A 19757-nucleotide genomic window follows, 5' to 3' on the forward strand; every position below is an offset into this window, starting at 1 on the left:
ATTATACTATGAACCCATTGAAAATGGGAAATCATTTTAATTAATCTTAGTTTATCTCCATCATATTTTATCCGTTTCTCTTCTCCTTCCCTTCACTTTTCTTTCTATCGTTTGCAGTTTCTTATTTTCAACTCTTTTTCTATATTCCTATATATAGTCTGAACCTTGCTCCTTTTGTAGTTTTTCTCTTCAACTTTTCTAGTACTTATATTCTCTTCTTCATGGTCGTTTTTTAAATTCTTGTATATAGTATCTTCTCTTTCATTATTATCAATATGAAGTTCTTTTCTTATAACCTCTATGTTTTTCCCGTTCGTCTCCAAGAATCTCTCATTTTGTAGAACTTACATTTAAGATCTTACCTTTAAGATTCTACTATTTTCATTCCCAAATACTCTGCAAAGAACAGATTTTATCTGACTTACAACGTGGCAAATATATTTTTCCATATTTATATAAATTTCAAATTACCCAACAATCCCTTAAACAGTTTTAAGTTGGTTTTTAGCAGTTTTGAATTTTATTTGCAAACTTTTAGTGTCTTTTTTCTCGTACGTTGAATCGTTTGCACATGCACAATGATATATTTATTTATATCATATCTTGTGTTTTATATTCTATACTTTATATATATGTATATAGAAAAGCATTTAGTATTTCATTCATGGTTTAACAATATTTGTTTACTTAACTCACTTCAATTGGATTGACTTTATACAAAAAGAAAAACTTAACTCTTTGCTATCACAATGAAAAAACTACGCATTTTGAATGGTAGACAATTGAATACCCGTATAAGGCACGGCACGGCACGCCATGGCGCGGCACGGCCGAAAATAGTTCGACTACGTTTACAAAAGAAATGTGACTTGGATTGTTTTGTGCTCAGATTAAATAAAAATTGTATTGAAATTTTCGTGGGCGACTGACGATTATTGTCTTTCTCAATGCTGTTGCTTGAACTCTAAGGCTTCGGGCAATGCTAATGCGGTAACAACAACTTTTCGCTTAGAGTATAACTAACTAAATTAATAACTTAAACTAGCTTCTGTGTAGTGTAGTGTAGTGTAGTATAGTGTAATGGTAATTATTGCCTAGACTCGCTGGCAGTGATGGCCAGCGGCGCTGAATTGCCATTGCTCAGCCTTCCGATTGGTGTCTCATGGTTCGTGCCGGCGCCGCTCCCCAGGCTCGGCTTCTGCTCATCGTTGTCGGGATTGTCCCAGAACTGGCGTTCGCCGGAGCCGAAGATGTTGTAGAAGGTGCCGCAAATGATGTACACGAACGCGGCAATGAAGAAGACAATCTGCCACTGTCCCATCGTGGGCTGCACAATGCAAAGGGTTATTAAGAGAGTTATTGGAGATCGGGGCGAGAAAAGCCTGATCGACTCACCTTATTATTGATCAGATTGCCCGCAGCAATGGGTGCCAGCAGACCCGCCAGATTGGCCAAGCAGTTCGTGATGGCCATGAGAAAGCCGGCGAAGCGCGGCGTCAGGTCCAAGTGATTGATCTTGAAGCCCGAGTAGATGCCGCCATTGAGGCCAACGCCAATCGTGAGTATGGCCAGAGTCAAGGCGCGATCGCAGCCCGTGTACGAGGCGGCAATCAGAGCCAGGCCGGGTCCATACTGGCCAATGCTGTTGATGATCTTCCTGGTGGCCGTTAGCGAGAAGCGGTTCGAGCTGATCAGCCAATCCGCAATCACCGAAATGAACATGGAGAACAGCCACATGGCCAGGTAGGGCAGGGAGCTGAGCAAGCCGTTGGACTTCAGGGAGAAGCGTAGCACCTGCTTCATGTAGGTGGGCAGCTCCGTCATCAGGGTTTCATAGCCATAGTTGTGACCCATGTGAGCGAACAGAATCGCGTAGAAGGGCAGCGACTTCATGATGGACCTGAACGGAATGGGCGGGCTCTGAAAAAGAGAGAAAAACCATTAGCTATCTGAATGGATTCTCTGGATGAAGTGTTCGCCTACCTTGACCACATCTGTGCCCCAGAGGGAGTCGTTGATGTAGCGCTTCTCACGCTCGTCGATGCGAGGATGTGATGAGGGATCCTCGAAGACGAATATGAGGAAGGCGATGGACCACACTGTTCCCACCACGCCAAACACGTAGAAGATCGAGGGCCAGCCACCGGAGAAGCCGTACTCCGCCAGCAGGCCAGACAGCGGCATCGAGATAATCGTACCAAACTGAGCACCTGCGTAGACCGCAGCGCCCATGCGGGAACGTTCATTGGGAGGTATCCACTTGGCGAGGAGAGCGTGCGTGCAGGGCACAATGGGACCCTCGCCCAGACCCTGGATGAAGCGGACAGCGCAGAGGCCGTAGACTCCGCCCTCGCGAGCCGCCACAGGAACCAGGAAGGCGAACACGGAGTTGATGAGCATGCCCCAGCCGAGGAACCGCAGAGCACCGTATTTCTTGGCCAATATGCCGAAAGGAATCTGCGTGATCACATAGCCATAGAAGAAGGAGGACAGTATGTAGCCCTGCAAACTGGAACTCCATGCAAACTCGCCATCTTCGCCATTGTCCTGAGAGAGAAAGAGAGAGAGAGTAAGATACTTGTTATCGATTAATAATCGATCGACTTACGACTTCCAGTTCCCGATCGCCGCACTCATCGTCGAGGATCTCCTCGCCCTTCTGAATGGCCGTGTGGTTCACCATGGCCACAATGGCCACGGACATATTGGTACGCATCACGTACGCATTGGCCATGCCCAGGAAGAGCATGAATGTGACAAAGTAGCGGGTGGTTGCCCAGCCTGCGAACACAAAGAAATAAGAGAGCGAACATATAGTAATTCCTTAAGAGAGTCGACGAATCAGCATTTAATTACGGCCAATTAATTCGCAAAGTCTGTCGGCACTTGTTTGTGCAAAGATCTTAACGAGCTCGAAACGGAAATGAGCAAAGAAACCAAATAAAAACAAACACTTCATTCTCCGATTCATAGAAAAGTCTTAGAAAACAGAATGAACGACCAAAAGATGACCTGTACACGGGCATGCATAATATATGAAATTAATGTATAGAATTCTCATTTTTTGCTCCATCACCATGACAAACCGATGAGTCGTCTACCTCGAGTGTTGCCACATAGACATTGTAATCTATTAAGCCCTAAAGTCGACGTTTTTACTGGGTATAAACTGTTACAAAACGAGGCTGCAGCTATGAGATAATAATAAGATAAGTAGCATCCAGATCAGATAAGACTGTACATAGTATCTATATGACTCAATGCCAGCCAGATGTATCACAGACTGCTGGACCGTATTCTCATTGGTTTTTTTCTCTCCAGACTCGTTTTTAGTTACCTCACGTTTCCAGCTATAATAAAAACCTTGCGAAATTCGAGACGCTGCTGCGAGCTATTTCTAGACCAATCCCACAGTGATTAATAATTATTATTGTTGTTCTTTTCTTGACTGTGGTTCCCTTAACATATAAAATATTCATAATACCGATCGTACATTTGTTTTGTAGTGTCAAGCGACAACAGGAACGAGCACGGGCAACACGTGATGCTCACTTTCCTGGCTTGGCATTTGAAATCGTTTGCGATTGTTTGTTCTAGAGTTCAAGCTGATTTCGGAACGCACAACTGTATATTGTTAATGCTCAACTTGGCAAATGGAATTTGAACTTTCAGCATTTCGTTTTGCCAGCTAGCTCAACAGACCGGCAATTTTATTGCTTAGGCTTGGAATTGTTCTGTTTTGCGTTTATTTTCCACACAACAACAGTTTTCCACAAAATATGACAGAGAATTGTGGAAAATCCGGAGTGAACAATTGCTGAATCGAAAATCAGAAAGCAAAGTCTATAACGAAAATAATTGTATTCGTTCGCGTTTTTATTTGTGCGCACGCAGCGTTAAATCGCGCGATTTGTCAAAATACCTTCAATCCTCTCTCTCTCTATCTCTGTCTCAGACTATCGCTATCCCTCTCACACATGTTGCACAATCAGTGCGGCATATGCAGCACGTGTACGTCGCGCGTCAGCACAGGGCAGCCAACCTCTCGTGCCTGCCTCGACTATTTGCCGATATTCGCTCTAAAATGGGCGAAATGAATAAGCTCTTAGCTATAAATATAACGCATACGCAGCGTGTGCGGATCTTGAGTGTGTATGTGTGCGAGAGAGAAAGAGACTGTGCGAGAGAGCAGCAGAGGGGCAAGGGAGAGCATGTAAATCACATTTGCATACCCTTTAATAACCGAAAGTTTTACTAAATTTCGTCTTTGCTTGGGTTTCACAACTAGACTTTCATATCATTAATCTAATATATTTTTATAATTTTTTAATGGAATTGGGGTTTATTTTGAAGCTTATATAACCAAAAAAGTTTTTGGTAGATTTTGAATATAACAAATTTTCTTTTCTATATAATAATTATGATTACTGAATAAGCATTTAATGTACTAATATTTGGCATTTTTAGATTTGTTAAAATAATATTTCTTCAATTATTTTTATTTATTTTTTTATTATTTCAAAATTATATATGAAAATGAGCTCATCCATTTTATGATTTGTTTGCTTGAAAGATATCTACGTTTTTAAATTTAGACAAACGATATGCAAATCATATATTTTAGTGTTTGTTCAATATTGTATTGAATTATTGCACCCCTTGTGAATCCACAAGAACTTGTTAAACTCTCATATTGTTTTTCTAAGATTGAGTAGAGAAAGTGTTTTCTTCCGCTAGTTTCCGAAATTCGCTCACGTTGCACTTTCACCTTGATGCTTACCCTTTGGTCTGTCGTGCAAATTATTCTGATCCCAGACAAGGACATGGCCATCGCGATGGCGATGATTGAGCTTGCTGCGTCGAAAGGGCATCTCGTCTGTCTGCCTGTGCCCGTCTCTTGAGGTTCTCGAGTTGTAAAAATAAATTAATGTAAACTAAACTAAATTCGAATCGAGTTCGCGATGCGTTGCGCGAAAATGCTCAACGAAATACGCGAATCGCCTGCCGCTGCAAGTGATTTTGTGATTTTGCAGAGTTACTTTGACTTTTTGCGCACTCGCTTAAACCATTTCATTGTCTATCTGTGCAGTGGGCCGGGCCTGAACATGTCGCGGGTCAAGATACTACAAGTGGAGCTTATTAAAATTGAACTCTTTGCGAAACGCGCGTTGCACTCGAGAGAAGGTGTAGACGCGACTGAGCTGAATGTTCAAATCCAATTTGGAATTGGCGCTCGCGTTTAGCTCTGTTGGCTGCTAGCTGCTGACTCTTAGCTCTTGGCTCTGTGGGCGCCTTTGCGGGAACTGAGCGCCAACTGTTGCGCTATCCGACTATATAATAAACGGGGCCGAAATCGCGCGAACGTCCGAGGCGCAAGCGCCTCAGATTGAGAGAATGCGAGAAAGCGAGAGAGGTAGGGAGGTAGGGAGGAAGAGCGGAAGAGAGTGGATATGAGAGAGAGGCGCCACGATTACATCAACTGTTTGCTCAGTGAGGTATGGTCCAAGCATATGTCAGCCCATAACTGAATCATCAGCTGTTGAACCTAACTCGATTGATGTCAATTGCTTTATATATAGTACAGTCCGACAAGAAGATCTATTTTTAGCCGTTAGACGTAAGCAGGCATCTCGTGATGCCTGAAGCAGAACTCGACAAGAACTAACTCGAGTTGTGTATGCCAAAACCAAATGTTATTTGCCAAATGCGCGACCAGACTTTGGATATACACATATAATAAATTATACCTATACCTACACATATGCACAAATACATGCAGGCATGTGGTAGGAAATTATTGGGAAAAATGCTTCAAGTATTGAAACCTTAGAAATAAGAGCCAGAGCCGGCACGAGGCACCGGCCTTCGACGTGGGGGCATGCGGCCTCTGGCGCCAAGCGACTGAAAGGGGGGATTGGTTTTTATGTTTTGTACAGGGTGTGTGCTAAGTGCTGCTAAGTGGTGCCCACTGTAGGCCCCTCTCTAATTACCAATTAGACGTTCCGTGTGGCCATTATAAAAGCGCAATTCATTGCATTGTCAGGTGCTTGCTAATTTGGAGAAACTAGTTAAAATTCAGTTTTGTTAATATACAGTGGAACGGATAATATAGTATGTGACACATATTGCACCGTCAACTGAATACACTATGAAAGTCAACGATTGAATTTTACAATCAATAATTGTTGAAGATGTACTATACATATTTATATAAAAGACTATGATAGAACACATCGCTAATAAAATAAATGTAATAATATTAATCTATTTTAATAAAATTTTGTTTGATATTTTTAAAATATATATTATATATTTTCTAAAAAATATATATATATATATATTTTTATAGTAATTTCTTAAGTTAATTTGTTCTTTTAATTTTATTATTTATCTTTCTAATCAGCTTAAAATTTTAATATTTTTCTATAGATATACATAGATAATATTTTGTTAGATTTCCTTATCTTTATATATTTACTATTTACCAGTAATAAATTCAAGTAAACTTTTATTTATCTGATAGTGCATATACCCCATTCAAAGAATTGTCATGACTCGACCGCACAAATACTTAATCACGCGTACTCACACACACACACAGTCGAGTCATAAAAAAAGCAAACCACATGTTATTTTCGAAGTCTCGAGTCAGCTTTAAGCAGCAGACGAGAAACTTTGCCGGCATGCGGCGAGTGCACGTGTTTGTCGCCTGATTCTCGAACGGGCCACCGCAAGTTTCGCCTTAGGCAAAAGCAGAGAGCGAGCAAGAGAGAGGCCAGAGACGAGAGAGCCGCTCAAGCTCAAGACGACAGACGAATGAGCTTCTCAGCTCAACCGGACTATGGCCAGAGCTGGTGTAGCACACAAATATTTCGTCTTGATTGTATGCGGACTGGAAGTGTCGGCAATTGTTATTGTTATGGTTTGCTTGGCGCAGGCAACAAGTCGAGAGAGATGTAGAATGACTGAGTAAGTGAAAGAGAAAGAGCGAGGAGAGAGGGAGAGAAGAACCTTGACACGCGATGCTCGTGTTTTGTCAGCTTTTTTTATTTCGTCTTCTTTTTTGGCAAAACCTCAAATGGAAATATTTGTTGGCAGGTACAGTCAAGCATTGAGCAATTAGTCAAAGAGAATACAAACACGAAATTCATAAAAATAGCAGCTGCATTTGTTCTATTTCCGTTTCATTAACGAAGCGTGCGACAGCAACTGACAACAATAACAACAGCAGAAATTGTGAATTCAATTATTTGCTAACTGTCATCAAGCGCAAGCAGCACGTGAACCGTGCAATAGCTCCAAAAGCTTTTCAGTCGCAAAGCTTTCGAGTGTATTCTCTTCCCACAAACAGTTGCCTACTTTGCGGCGGTTGTTGTAATGGCTGGAACGTATTATCGAACTACGTAAGCTATCAACGTAAAGTTTATCGTATTGAATATCTGCGATGTTTCCATATGTTTGTTTACTTTGCTTCGTGCATTGTTGTTGTATTTGGACCGGCATTATTATTGATTCGCGGGGCTAATTATATGACAATCTGTTTAGATTTCTATTATTATTATATTCTATTATTAGATGGAATGTACGAAGTAACTTACAGTAGTCGTTTTATTGTTTTATTTTAATTGTTTGAGTAACTATTCTATATGAATTTGATGAATGCCATAAACTGAAATAAATAACTGGTGTCAAGCTTAGGTTTTGGGGAACGGCAGATCAACAGGTGTAAACATGTTGGTTAAATATCATACATACATACATACATAAATATTTATATAATATATTTGCAAATACTTAAAAGAAGTTGTCAGAGCCCAGACATTTGCACATAGCTTTAACTGGCTTGTGTGGCGCCCTTTGTAGCCAACGAAGCCAATTTGATGATCTCATGTGAGAGCAAAACAAAACATGAAAAAAACTATAAACAAAAATAATTAGTGTAAGGCTCATTCCACATACATACACATTCGTCTATCTCCCCGACAAAATTAATTCGAATTTGCTCATCAGAGAGGGGCCATATCAGAGCTTTGTGTCGTTTCAATTGTTTCCGTTTTGGCTGAACTACAGTGGACGCCAAATAAATTGTTCAGCGCTAAAGTAATTTCTATTTATCAGGTGTGTCGCCCATTCATTCATTCGCTCAATGCCTTTTGGCTTGGCTCAATTGAACTTAAACGCAAATAAACAAACACATCTGTATATACATACATACATATAAATAGCATGAGCATGAGTAATTTTCGCCGAAACTGTCGAAAAACCTGCACGAATTTATAATCATTTAAAAAAGTTAACTCGAGCGAGCTAAGTGAATATTTGCTATGTCCCGCCCCCTCCTGCTCGAGTGAACGTGACAGTTCAACTCAGTTGAAAAAAATAAGAGCTGTAAGCGTCAATTTTCCAATTTAAATGTAGATTGCATTACAAAGACGCTCGTTAAGAACAATCGCCGAGAATTGCACAATACATATCGCATAGTGCTACAGTTCATCCAGGCACTAGACAAATACGAGGGTAATATATGTATATACATAGTGTGAAAATTAATGCGCACTTGCGAACGCCGTTGCCACAGCTCCCACAAATCTGCCCTATTTCGCTGCAATTTGTGCTATGATGAGACCCGACATGCCAAATGACGAATTGAGTGGATCAAGAAAATCTGATCAGAATGCAATGTCGAGTGTCGGGGCCAAAAAGCTCGCGACATCAGCTCGAAATTTGTCAAGCTGCCAAATGTTCTGTGGTCACGGAATTGAATGCACTCAAACATACCCAGTGCAACAGCTGTGGTGGGTGTACCCATACTACTATCATTGTCATAATTACTATTCTATATAACTAGTATGAAACTTCTCTTGACTTTCAAAGAACTGCAATGCTTTCACTTTTGCTTCGACCGCTTGATTGATGATTAACTGAATAACAGTAATAAGCTAGATATAATAATAGAGGAACTTAGGGCAATAGTTTCGTATTCAATAAGATAATGCTTGAGCGAATCAAACTGAATATTCACGTTATTTCAATATTATTTCATTTTCATTATTTCTTAACTTGGCTGCTCGTTTGAGTGACCAATGAGGAATGTGCTGACTTTTCCGTTAAAAAACCTGCGTTTAAGGCAAAAGAAACCTTTTGTAAACCAAATACATATGTGAAATACTGCTATGAATCAATCGATAATGAAAATAAAATGAGGAACAGAACTGAACTCTATTTAAATGCTTCACATTAAATTAATGGCTAACGCTAACAGAGTATCTCCAAGTCAGTCAGTCATTCACAGCAAATACAAGACGTACAGGACATCCTCTAGTCAATCATTTGTGTAGAAATGCATCGACACTTTCTACAGGGTATCCCCTAGTCTATCAGCGCTGTTGGCCATATGCTCAATTTAGCTATTAGCTAACCTCAACGCCCCCTTTCACTCTGGCAAATGAAAGTGAGCGACAAGAGCTCTTAAGATCGCTCGGGAATGCCAAGGTTCTTGACACTGTTTAGCAAATTTCCTCAATCGTTCTTGACCTTAGCTCTTGACTGGTTTGCGCTTATAAAAAAGCAAAAAACTAGTTTAATTAATTGTTGATATTTAGCTTATTTTATGGCTGCTGCAGTTCATTTCCATAGCTTTAAAATCACGTTTGCGTGCTTATTTATTAATTTGTTTTACTTATTTATTTATCTTTTGGGCTGGATCGAAGCGCAGCGCCGGTAACCGGTTTCAACTGCCAGCCATGGAGTTCCCCGGGTCGCCAAAATTGTATGCGAGGGAACCGATCTATAAACTGTGTCAAAACACCTCGCAGATCACAGATCGCAGCTATGGCAATGTCGGAAGACAATCCAGCTCGGGCCATAAGCAGGCAAACAAGTGGGGGAAATTGAGACAAACAGCTGAGGCTCGCATTCTGTGTCAACAACTATTTGGGGCCTCACTTCAGAATACCGTTTCGGTTACGTACACCCCCGCCGTGCCGCTAATTGTGAATTGTGAATTGTGAATTGTGAATTTGGCTCACGCGTTGGCGGCGTCAATAAAGTCTCGTCTCGCTTTAAATATTTATTTATTTGTTTTGTCTACTTATTTTTCGTGAATCTTACAAAATGTGCGAGACAATGCATAACAAATAACTTCCGTTTAGCGGAGCACCCGGAGAGGTCGCCCCGGGACTGATTAAATTATGCAAATCAAGCGGAATTAGCCGAAGCCGAAGCCGAAGCCGAAGCTGAAGAAGCTATCTAATTTAATCAGCGTCAAGTGCACTTAATTCACATTCATATTCATAGTCACTTTACAATTCCCTTTGGCACGACTCTGCTGATCAGCCGTTGCGCCCTTGGCCCATCTCAATAAACATTTAATTTTTTATTATTTAACAATTGTGTTATGCACTCACTAATGCCTGACTATCATCAAGTCATCTGTGGGGATTTTTTTAACTTTAAATAATAATCTATTTACATTATTTATGAGAGTGGATGGGCACTTTTAATAGCAATTGAACTAGTAGCAGCTGCACACGTGACTACACCTAGAGAAATAAGTTGGCAAGTAGCGATTTGTCAGTTAGGATATAAAAGCTAGCTTAGTAAATGATATATATTTCATCAATGGCTTTGTTAGGATACCAATTTGAAAGGAATGTCCATTAAACATAATACGCAAAATATGAAAAAACAATCATAATAAAATAATACAAACAAAGACAAAATTATTACCCTTCATAAGTACACTATATTTTCTTGCATTTATAACTTTTTATACAAAAGGAAAACAAACTTTTTAAATTCAAATCATGTCCTGTCAGATACTGCCCCCCTCGACTTTTACGCAGTTCATATCTGTGCTAAAATGATTTCCCACTTATATGTCCCTAAAACATCAACCCATAAAAGTCACAGCAATTACCACATATCAAATAAAAAAGCAACGTAAATTCTCAGAAATTTTAGGAACCAGATCTTAGCCAAGATTTTAAAATTCTACACTCATTGTTCAATTCATAAAGCTGAACTGCCGACACTTCATGCCAGAAATTAAGAAGACAATAATAATTATATTATCTGCGATTATTATACGTAGGAAACAGTTTCACTTAATGGACGTCGCGATAAGAGCCTATCTTAATTATACACTGGTCATATAATGTCAACTTACCCAGCTGTGGCTTCTCCGTATCCTTTTCGGAGCAAATTGCTTCCTTCGATGCAGACATTGTGTGTGTTTTATATACGTTACTTTATATATTTAAATAGTTATGTTAATCTAGTACAGTCTTTTGGCGGATTAGACGCGAGTTGCACTGAAAATCTCAGTCGAGAGCGTTGCAAAGTCGAAAAGTTTTGTAATTGTGGTCAAGCACGTCGCTTGGCTTGGTTTTTAAGACATTTTCGTCAAGCACTTAATAATATTATTTTATTTGCTGTTTTTTGTTTTTGTTTTTATTATTGTTTTATTATTCTCTTCTTCTTGTTGTTTTTTGCGGTTAGTCTGGTTGGTTCGTTCACTCGCACAGCTTGAAATGTTCTGAACGATTAACGGCAAGACGCGTTGCCTTTAAATGAGCCGCAGTCAGAGCCGTAGCCGCAGGCGGAGACAGAGACAGAGACAGAGACAGAGATAGAGAAAGAGTCTCATGTGAAGACGGAGATAGAGAGTGAGATGCCTCGACGTCTGTTTGCACGTTTAATTTTTGTTTTGTATTGTGTTGTGTTGTGTTGTTTGGTTTGGTTATTGAGCTGTTGACTTAATCTCGAGCGGAAAATCTGCGCATGCGTCTCGTCTTCGTCGACTCGGCCGATCCAGAGATCCAGACACGTTAATCTGTAAGCAGCGTAGATCAGAGCAAACACGACAAATTAGTTCGATAAATTTAGCAAGATGCGATCCGATTGCAAATCATTGGCATTAATTGCTCAAGCAAACGCGAAAAGCAGCAGCACGATTTCAGATCTCCCTACGCACGTTTTCAATATACATATGTATATTTCGATGATCTATTCAAATGTATTTATCTCTGACAAATATTTGCAATGAGTTGCCAAAAATGATTGCGTGGGGGTCTTTATCATTAATTATATTGCTTAGATGGATGTATAGGCGACAATGAATACAACCCAGCTAGTGCTTTCTAGATATTCTGGTACAGTACCGTACAAACGTTTTATAGCTAGGTGTCAACTGTCTCAATATTTGCTCGAGTCCAGCTAACGATCTGTAGTTAATTATAGTAAGCTTATATTATTTTAAATGATATAGATAGTTTCATTTGGTATGCCGTTTTGAGTTTATATCTATTGCTATACATATACATACACATACATGTAAATTTGGAATAATAATAAGTCATTAACTCAGCTGTTTTTGTTTAAATGTTTAACCCACAGCTGATGATGTAATTTGTTGATCGCTCCATAACTAATTACAACGCATTTCTCTGTAGTCCCAAAAATAAAAAACACAACCAAACAAATTTTATTGATTTACATACATAAACAAACGAAAACTGGTTACGATTTTGTACATATTTCGTTGGGTAAAACAATTACGATTCGCCTTCTGTATGCGCCCAATTCTACAGAAATATCATTAAGTACTTGTACATGTATGTATAGAACGGAATCTCGATTGGAATTTCAATTAGTGCTTTTTCTTCGCACGTCATTTCAGCCCGGACTTCGGTTTTAGAAAGTATCGCACTCAAATGAAGCTGAGTTTGGGCCGAGGTTTGAATTCGGCGACTGAAACCTGAACAGTTGTTTGTTTGTTCGTTTCATTATTTGTTTACCTCTTCGTTGAGCTTATTGTCTCTTAGCAAAAAATTTCCGAGAATATTGATTTAAATACAAAGCATTGTCGAATTCGGCTTGTCAAGCGTCGATCTATACATATGTATGTATATATGTATGTTACTTGAAATCAAATTAAAACTCCGATTTTTATCTATCTGCTGGTACTTCTCAGCTATATCTCAGTTCTCAAAAAATTATTTTTAAATATTTTGCTCTATTCTCAAGATCAGCAAATTCTTTCCCAACATTTTCATTACTTTTTATACCCTGAACCCATTGAAAATGGGAAATCAGGGTATAATGTTTTTGTGTAAAAGTATGTAACAGGCAGAAGGAATCATCGCAGACCCCACAAAGTATATATATTCTTGATCAGCACGATGAGCTGAGTCGATATAGCCCTGTCCGTCTGTCCGTCCGTCCGTCCGTCCGTCCGTATGAACGCCGAGATCTCAGAAGATATAAGAGCTAGAGAGCTCTTTTTTTGTGCATACTCGTGTATACCATACGCAGTACGAGTTTGCTTTATTTTTTCGATAACTCATCCGATAACTTTTTTATCGAGAATAATCGAAAAATTGATTTTGTTTTTTGAGCCTCATTGGAGTACTATTAGACATAGAGACTTTAGACTTCAGATTTACTGTGTATATATATATGATAAATACAAACATTTTGTAATCAACAGATTTTGGATACCACGCCCCCTTCGCCCCCAATTTGCAAAAAAACGTATTTCAAGTACTAGAGACTTGTGCTTTAGAATGTACACACATTTTGACCATATGATTACGCTCTGAAAATTTCATCAAGATTGCATGTCTACAAAAAAAGTTATTCATCAAATAAATTCTCATACTATTGCCCACACTGCAGCGCAGCCCAAGCGCACTCGCTGCTTACTGCGCAGTTAGCAGAGCGCGGGCGCGTGAGGGTGGATGCATGTAAGTGTATGTGTGCGTGCATAAAAGAAGTGCAGAATGATAATAATATCAGCTTGGAGGGTTCAGGGTATCTCCTAGTCGAGCAGTCTCGACTAGAGTCTTCTTACTTGTTGTTACTGTGCTACATACCTTTAAGTCTCTTTGATAACTATTCAAATTAAAAATATTCATGATATTCTTTCTTGTACATAATGTATAGTACATTCTGTAATTAAATCTTGTCATTTATTAATCTAGTTTCTATATATTGCTTTACATTAAAAATGGATTAGATAATTAATATAAAATCTAAATCATTTTCATGGACATTTTATTTTTTATATCAATTTGAAAGGATCCTCTGCTGTTTAAACAGCGCAAGTCAATAGTATTTGAATTGTGCCGACTTTTCTGTCAACAGAATAGTTATCGGTTAGAGGAATTAGCGTGTTTTGCAGATGATCTCAATAAATAAGCCAAAATAAAATCAGATGGTGAATGATTTGCATATTTTGAAGCTGTTAAATGATGGTGATGAAAGTGTCACTCCGTCCGCAAATGAGTCTATTTGCCCCGCTGCTACTCAGAGATTGGTAACTCAATTTATTTTTGGAATAAAACAAGGAACATTTGAAGACAATTTCGTTAACTATTTACATTACTCATATATATTAATACGATTTACACCATTTCAATTTACGAGACAATTATCACTTGGGCTGTGGAGGCCAAGTGTTGGGCTATCTTACAGCCCTACAGCTAATTGCAACTGGTTTCTTGAGAAACAATCCAATTATTATAAGCTTGAGCTCATAATTGATTTCAAAACTGTCTCAAGACCCGAGACATGTTAATAGATACACTTATTTCGTAGTCTAGTGTATTTTTGTGAACAGTCGACTTGGGTAGTTTTTTTTTTTATGCATTTATTTAATAGGCCCTTTCTATGCATAATAACGGGTTTGATTATTAATAAAAAGGCATGCATGGAAGTGCACGACCTCCTATAATATACATAAAGCAGTCGGAGAAGTCGGCATGCTTTTGCAACAATCACATTAATATACATACTTATGTAAAATGCATTGCGGAACGTATAATCTATAAGCAGGAATGAACAATGTTTATGACCTTAATAAACTTGTGAAGCTTTTGAAAGAAATTGTTTTATTCAATTTATAGCCTATTGAACGACTTTGTCAGAGCTATGGAGCGTGTGCCTGATGTATCTGAAGTGTTTTTAATTCGTTTCATTATTTGTATTTCTTTTTGGCTATTTTTATAGATAGGAACCATCATAAACATATTTATGAGTGCCATTTTCTGATACTGAGTGATAGCTGACCAGTTGCCAGTCACTAGGAACAAATTGCGAACAGCCTTCTGACGGATTTATAGACACCTTACAATCTGTTCAACAGCAAAGAAAAAAAATGCTAGCCTAATCTTAATATTATTAATAATTGAACTTGTCAAGGCGCAGCGCTGCCCTATCAAGCGGTCGTAAATTAAACCCACTTATCGGATTCGAACTATCGTACTCGTGCCTATAAATTCAACACTAATATTAGCCAACGGATGTACAAACTCCAGGGTTTTCCACATATTTCCCACTTGACAATAGTATAACACGTGCAACTTTCCAAGAATTCAATTAAATATGATTTTAGTTAAGCAATATATTATTATTATTTTATTATATATGTACAGAATTAAAATATTGAAGATTTTATTTTCATTGATAGATTTACAGTTTTTTCTACGACCATTTTTTGTGAGTTTATTCTCTTTGAACACATATGTATTTGGATTGAAGCTTTATCTTTTTCTGGGATAATTTGTCTTTTTGATCTAAAAATCAAATTCTTGCTCTAACTGAAATTCCAACTAACTTTTAAATCTGATAACGAATTTCCCTAATTCGACTCATATAACTCAGTGAAACATAGTAAATTATATGAGCTCAATTACTGTTGTTTCTTTTCTATTATAAACCCATCTAGATTTATCGCGACGTCATAAACGGGCCCTCCAGTTTTATTTTGTTGTTGTTGTTTATTTTTATACCATTATAAATTTTTTGTGCTGTGTCAACTCGTCATCTAAATACGTCAGACTGTCAATAACCGTTAATGCTTATGGCCCCTGGTAATACTACTTCAAAATTTTCCACATGAGTTTCTTGATATACAATCAAATGAGAATTTCGCATCAAAATGCGCTTCACGTGCAACAATTTGCTATGCCTATCCCTCTCTCTCGCTCTCTCCCTATCCTTGTCGAGTGCCATTGTCGGCTAATCTTAAATGTAAATGTGTTGAATTTCTATTTTATTTGAATTCGCGCAACTTATTCGCACGATAATAGCGCGCACTTTTTCCTCGCTCGTTTTTTATTTCAATATGTGAGGTTATTTGAGATGGCGCCAGTTTTGAAGATCAAATGAAGAGAGAGCCATAGAGCGAGAGAGACAACACATTCGTCTCGATCGAGTGACTCTCGATGCGACCCATTGTGCGATAGGGGATTGTGGAGTGTTGATTGTGCGAGTACATTTCTTTTGTTATGCAGCCTTTTATAATTGTTTTCTTAGCACAGTGGGAACATTTTGACTTTGGAGTGTGCGTATTTGATTAGCTTATCGAGCGGAATCAACTTGTTAACTTTTTCTGAGCCAATGCGTTTACATTGAAATTCCAGCGCATTGCACTTGACTAGGTCTGTGGCCTGAAACCAGTTGAATTGTTTTTCACTTCAATGAGGCTTGCATATGGACAACAATGAATAAACTGCCAGGAACTAGACAGTTAACTGCATAAAATTAACATTAATTAGCGATAGCCATGCAAAGGACTTGTTGAGGTCTTTAACATGCACAAGAAATATGTAAATAGCGAAGGCGAATATTCGGCTCGAGTGCACTTCAATGTCATTTAACATTCGCAAATGTTACTTAACAGTTGTCCAGCTGTTCTTGGCATTACGTTTGCTATCTACAAATTACTCAAATTTACATAGTGTACTTAATTAGTTGGTTGCAAAAAAACGTAAATTGGAGCTCATAAACTCGCTCACCTTTTGCGATACGCGCCAAACAAATTATTTTAAACAGTTTAGCATCAGCTGTTAATCGTGTTGTTGTTTTTCTGCTTTGCGTTTCTCATTTACTTTTCATTGCATTTCTTACACGCTGCGCAGGCGGCGAATTAACGTTGGCCGCAGCGAATGAGTGGACAAAAACAGAGAGACCGCACTAAAACTTCGTTAAAAGTAATGCAAATAGCTTTCGCTACGTTGCAATATACTGCATGTGTGAATAAATTAGAGCTTTTTTAGTTAACAATTAAAAAGCGACACTCACGAGTTTTGCTTTTCCAATAGCCGGCACAAAGTACTTTTTGCAAACGTTTTCACTTAGTTTACGCTATAACTTTCTTAATTGCCGGATCCGATTGGAAGTTGCTGTTGTCGTCAGAGACGGAGAGAACCGACCTGGCCGAGCACAAGCGCTGTAATGACTTACTACCTGAGCTAATTGAACGTTTTTATAATTCTGTTTCTGTTTGCCTTTCGGTCGGTCGCATTAAAACAGAGACGCAGGTGGGAGGTGACTATCAACAAAAAAGACGACGCTGTTTCAGCTTGATTCATCAGCGCAGCCACCCGAACCTGGCCGAATGGCTGACGAAGCCGCATCGTGTGCGCGGATAGCGGTTATGGTGATAATGACAGCGTTTATTGGCGGTCGCGATATAAACTATTAAATGATGTTTTTAGTGCCTGCGGCAATTGCTGCAAACAAAGCTTTTACTGTCACCATTCGCGCAGTGTGTCGCTCACTCTCTGTCTATCTCTGCCCCTGTCGCACTCTCAGACTCGAGCTCGAGGCGAATTGCACGTGAACTTCGCTTACTTCTGTTTTTGCCTTTGTTTCGCTTCGCTTGCAAATGCAAGTGCGAAAGCAAAGCAACTGAAGCTGAACCGGTTGCATGCGAGCTTCAACTCACTCTGCTCTCTCGCTCTCTCTCGAATTCGCTCGCCTTCTCTCAACCTTTGCCGATGTCACGTGCTCACACGAGCATATTCTACAGTCGAGAGCAGTCATTGAACGGCTGTTGGCAGCGGGCAGACAACGCAGCTGCGTGTGCAGCTCGTGTGATAAGCGATTATGGCTAGGCCTTTTGTATGACATCTTTTACAATATTTACAGTTAACTGTAAACACATTTACATAGTAAATTCGCATATTGACGACCAGCGCGACCAGCACGCTTCAATTAAAGCCATGAACCAGGTAGAGCATTCCATAGACGTATGTACAGCTAGCTCCTTCGATATTTACAATTGTACAACGACAAGCACGATAAGCCTTGAGGTCAATAAAAGCCACAGCAGACTGACCGTAGATAGCCATTGCCTCGAATCGTGCACCTATTTAAAGTTAATATAAAACGGATTTAGCACCTTATGGTGCTATAAAAGCCAAATAGTAGCAGAGCCGTTAAAAATTGAACTGCCGATTGGAACTTAATGAATGGGCAAGAGTCGCGTCACATGATTTTTTATTGGACAACTATAACAACAAACATTAGGCTACCACTTTTGCTTCCAGGCAAAAGCTTTTTGCCAGGCAACAGCTACAAAAGCTATCGGCGGAGCAGTTCGACAATCTCAAGAACTGTTATACAGAGGATGGAACATATAGCTAAATATGTACATATTTTGTTTATTTAACACTCAAGTAAATCAATGTGCGCTTATCGCATGGGATAATCGCAGGAAAGACTATTTATTGAGTCTCGTATATTATAGAAATATGATCGGCCCATGGTTATGTGAAATGGTATTTATTAGCATTGATATTTTTAAAGTACTATTGATGAACATCACGTGTACATTGGAATTAAGATTTAACTTGGAAATAAACGGGAGATTGTTAATTGCTGGAACAGTTGCTGAAGAAAATGTACAGGAAATGAAGTGTACATCTCAACCACAAAGAAAATGTAGTATGAATATAGTATATCTTCCGAAGTAGGCAGAAAACAGCTTCAAATGTAATTGACTCTTTGATTGTAATATACAATAATTTCCGATTATCTGTTAGACTAGGAAATATTCGGAGATATCCCCTTAAAATAGCATACCCAACGGTACGCAGATAGTTAAGTTGTTTTTGCGTCTGTCGCCTCTAACGAGCCCGATGAAAACAGCTTTATAATATTTGTGTCAAATACGATAAGTTTAATTGGCCACAAGTCTGGGCTAGGGGCTGCTTCCCTCTTGATGACGGCATTGAATTAAAATGAAATCAAGTTATGGCAACTTGTAATCATCTATTGGGCCTATGTTTACGCACGTAGAGCTGCGGCGCACTCTTAGATGCTTATAGATATTTTATTTTTGAATAGTCGTAATGATGATTTAATCAGCCAATGGGGCCCGTCGCTTGACGCAATTAATTTCGTAGGTGGTTTAGCGTCTGCTGCCTACTGATAAAATAAACATGCTTTTATTGTACTCACAAAGTTAAGGGAGTATATTGGCTCTGTGCAATGTACTTAAGTTACTTAAATCTGAAGTTGATGGCATATTGTTGAGATCCTCTTCAGATGAAGGATTATATTATATTTTCACGCTCGCTAGATGCGGAAATCATATATATTATATCAAAAATGAGAGATATTCTTTTAGATATTATAAATGTTTTTTGCAATGATTTATTTATAAAGAAAACTATTTTTCTACTTTTAATCTAAATCGACAGTATAAGTCGATCTGTCCCGATTGCAGCAAACTGACTTATTAATTTTTGTACAAAGCGTGCGTTGTGGATAAGGTAATTTTTGAAGAGGACGAAGCATTATCAGCTGAGATTTATATCTCACATTGATTGAGTCCACTTGACGTGAAGCCTTCCTATTATCAGCTATTATAGCTTTTGTAAAACAACGGGCGACAGCCAATCATTTACTTAAAAATTATTTTTGATTGATAATTACGAAAGCTTCTCATATCAGTCGAGCATGCTTCA

General features: G+C 38.8%; 2 protein-coding genes across 3 annotated transcripts; one reads left to right on the top strand and one right to left on the bottom strand.

The window, feature by feature from the left end:
* Window positions 1–497: 497 nt before the first annotated feature.
* Window positions 498–17258, bottom strand: Picot (putative inorganic phosphate cotransporter protein picot). 2 transcript variants are annotated; one of them, XM_018104298.3, is made up of 6 exons: window positions 17086–17258; window positions 11168–11833; window positions 2609–2781; window positions 1984–2547; window positions 1396–1920; window positions 498–1327 (listed from the first exon to the last, which is right to left on the bottom strand). In XM_018104298.3, exons 2-6 carry the CDS (start codon window positions 11223–11225, stop codon window positions 1088–1090), a joined length of 1560 nt encoding a protein of 519 aa, XP_017959787.1. In that variant the 5' UTR covers window positions 11226–11833; window positions 17086–17258; the 3' UTR covers window positions 498–1087. The 2 variants fall into 2 exon arrangements, with proteins under 2 accessions (XP_017959787.1, XP_017959786.1); XM_018104297.3 differs by lacking the exons at window positions 11168–11833; window positions 17086–17258 and adding an exon at window positions 4781–5322.
* Window positions 6805–10076, top strand: LOC149091196 (uncharacterized). Its single transcript, XM_089261921.1, has 2 exons — window positions 6805–6969; window positions 9699–10076. Exons 1-2 carry the CDS (start codon window positions 6842–6844, stop codon window positions 9892–9894), a joined length of 324 nt encoding a protein of 107 aa, XP_089118047.1. The 5' UTR covers window positions 6805–6841; the 3' UTR covers window positions 9895–10076.
* Window positions 17259–19757: the final 2499 nt, after the last annotated feature.

The sequence above is a fragment of the Drosophila navojoa genome, chromosome 5, assembly GCF_054131105.1.
Source record: "Drosophila navojoa isolate 15081-1374.11 chromosome 5, UAZ_NAV_1.0, whole genome shotgun sequence".
NCBI lineage: Eukaryota > Metazoa > Arthropoda > Insecta > Diptera > Drosophilidae > Drosophila > Drosophila navojoa.

Bases quoted from the DNA above. Each gene is read 5' to 3' on its own strand.
- LOC149091196 (XM_089261921.1), top strand. From the start codon at position 6,842: ATGGCCAGAGCTGGTGTAGCACACAAATATTTCGTCTTGATTGTATGC. The intron at 6,970-9,698 runs GTAAGTGAAAGA...TTTATCTTTTGG, and splicing joins GAGAGATGTAGAATGACTGA to GCTGGATCGAAGCGCAGCGC.
- Picot (XM_018104297.3), bottom strand. From the start codon at position 4,871: ATGCCCTTTCGACGCAGCAAGCTCAATCATCGCCATCGCGATGGCCAT. The intron at 2,548-2,608 runs GTAAGTCGATCG...TTTCTCTCTCAG, and splicing joins GCGATCGGGAACTGGAAGTC to GACAATGGCGAAGATGGCGA. The intron at 1,328-1,395 runs GTGAGTCGATCA...TGCATTGTGCAG, and splicing joins GCAATCTGATCAATAATAAG to CCCACGATGGGACAGTGGCA.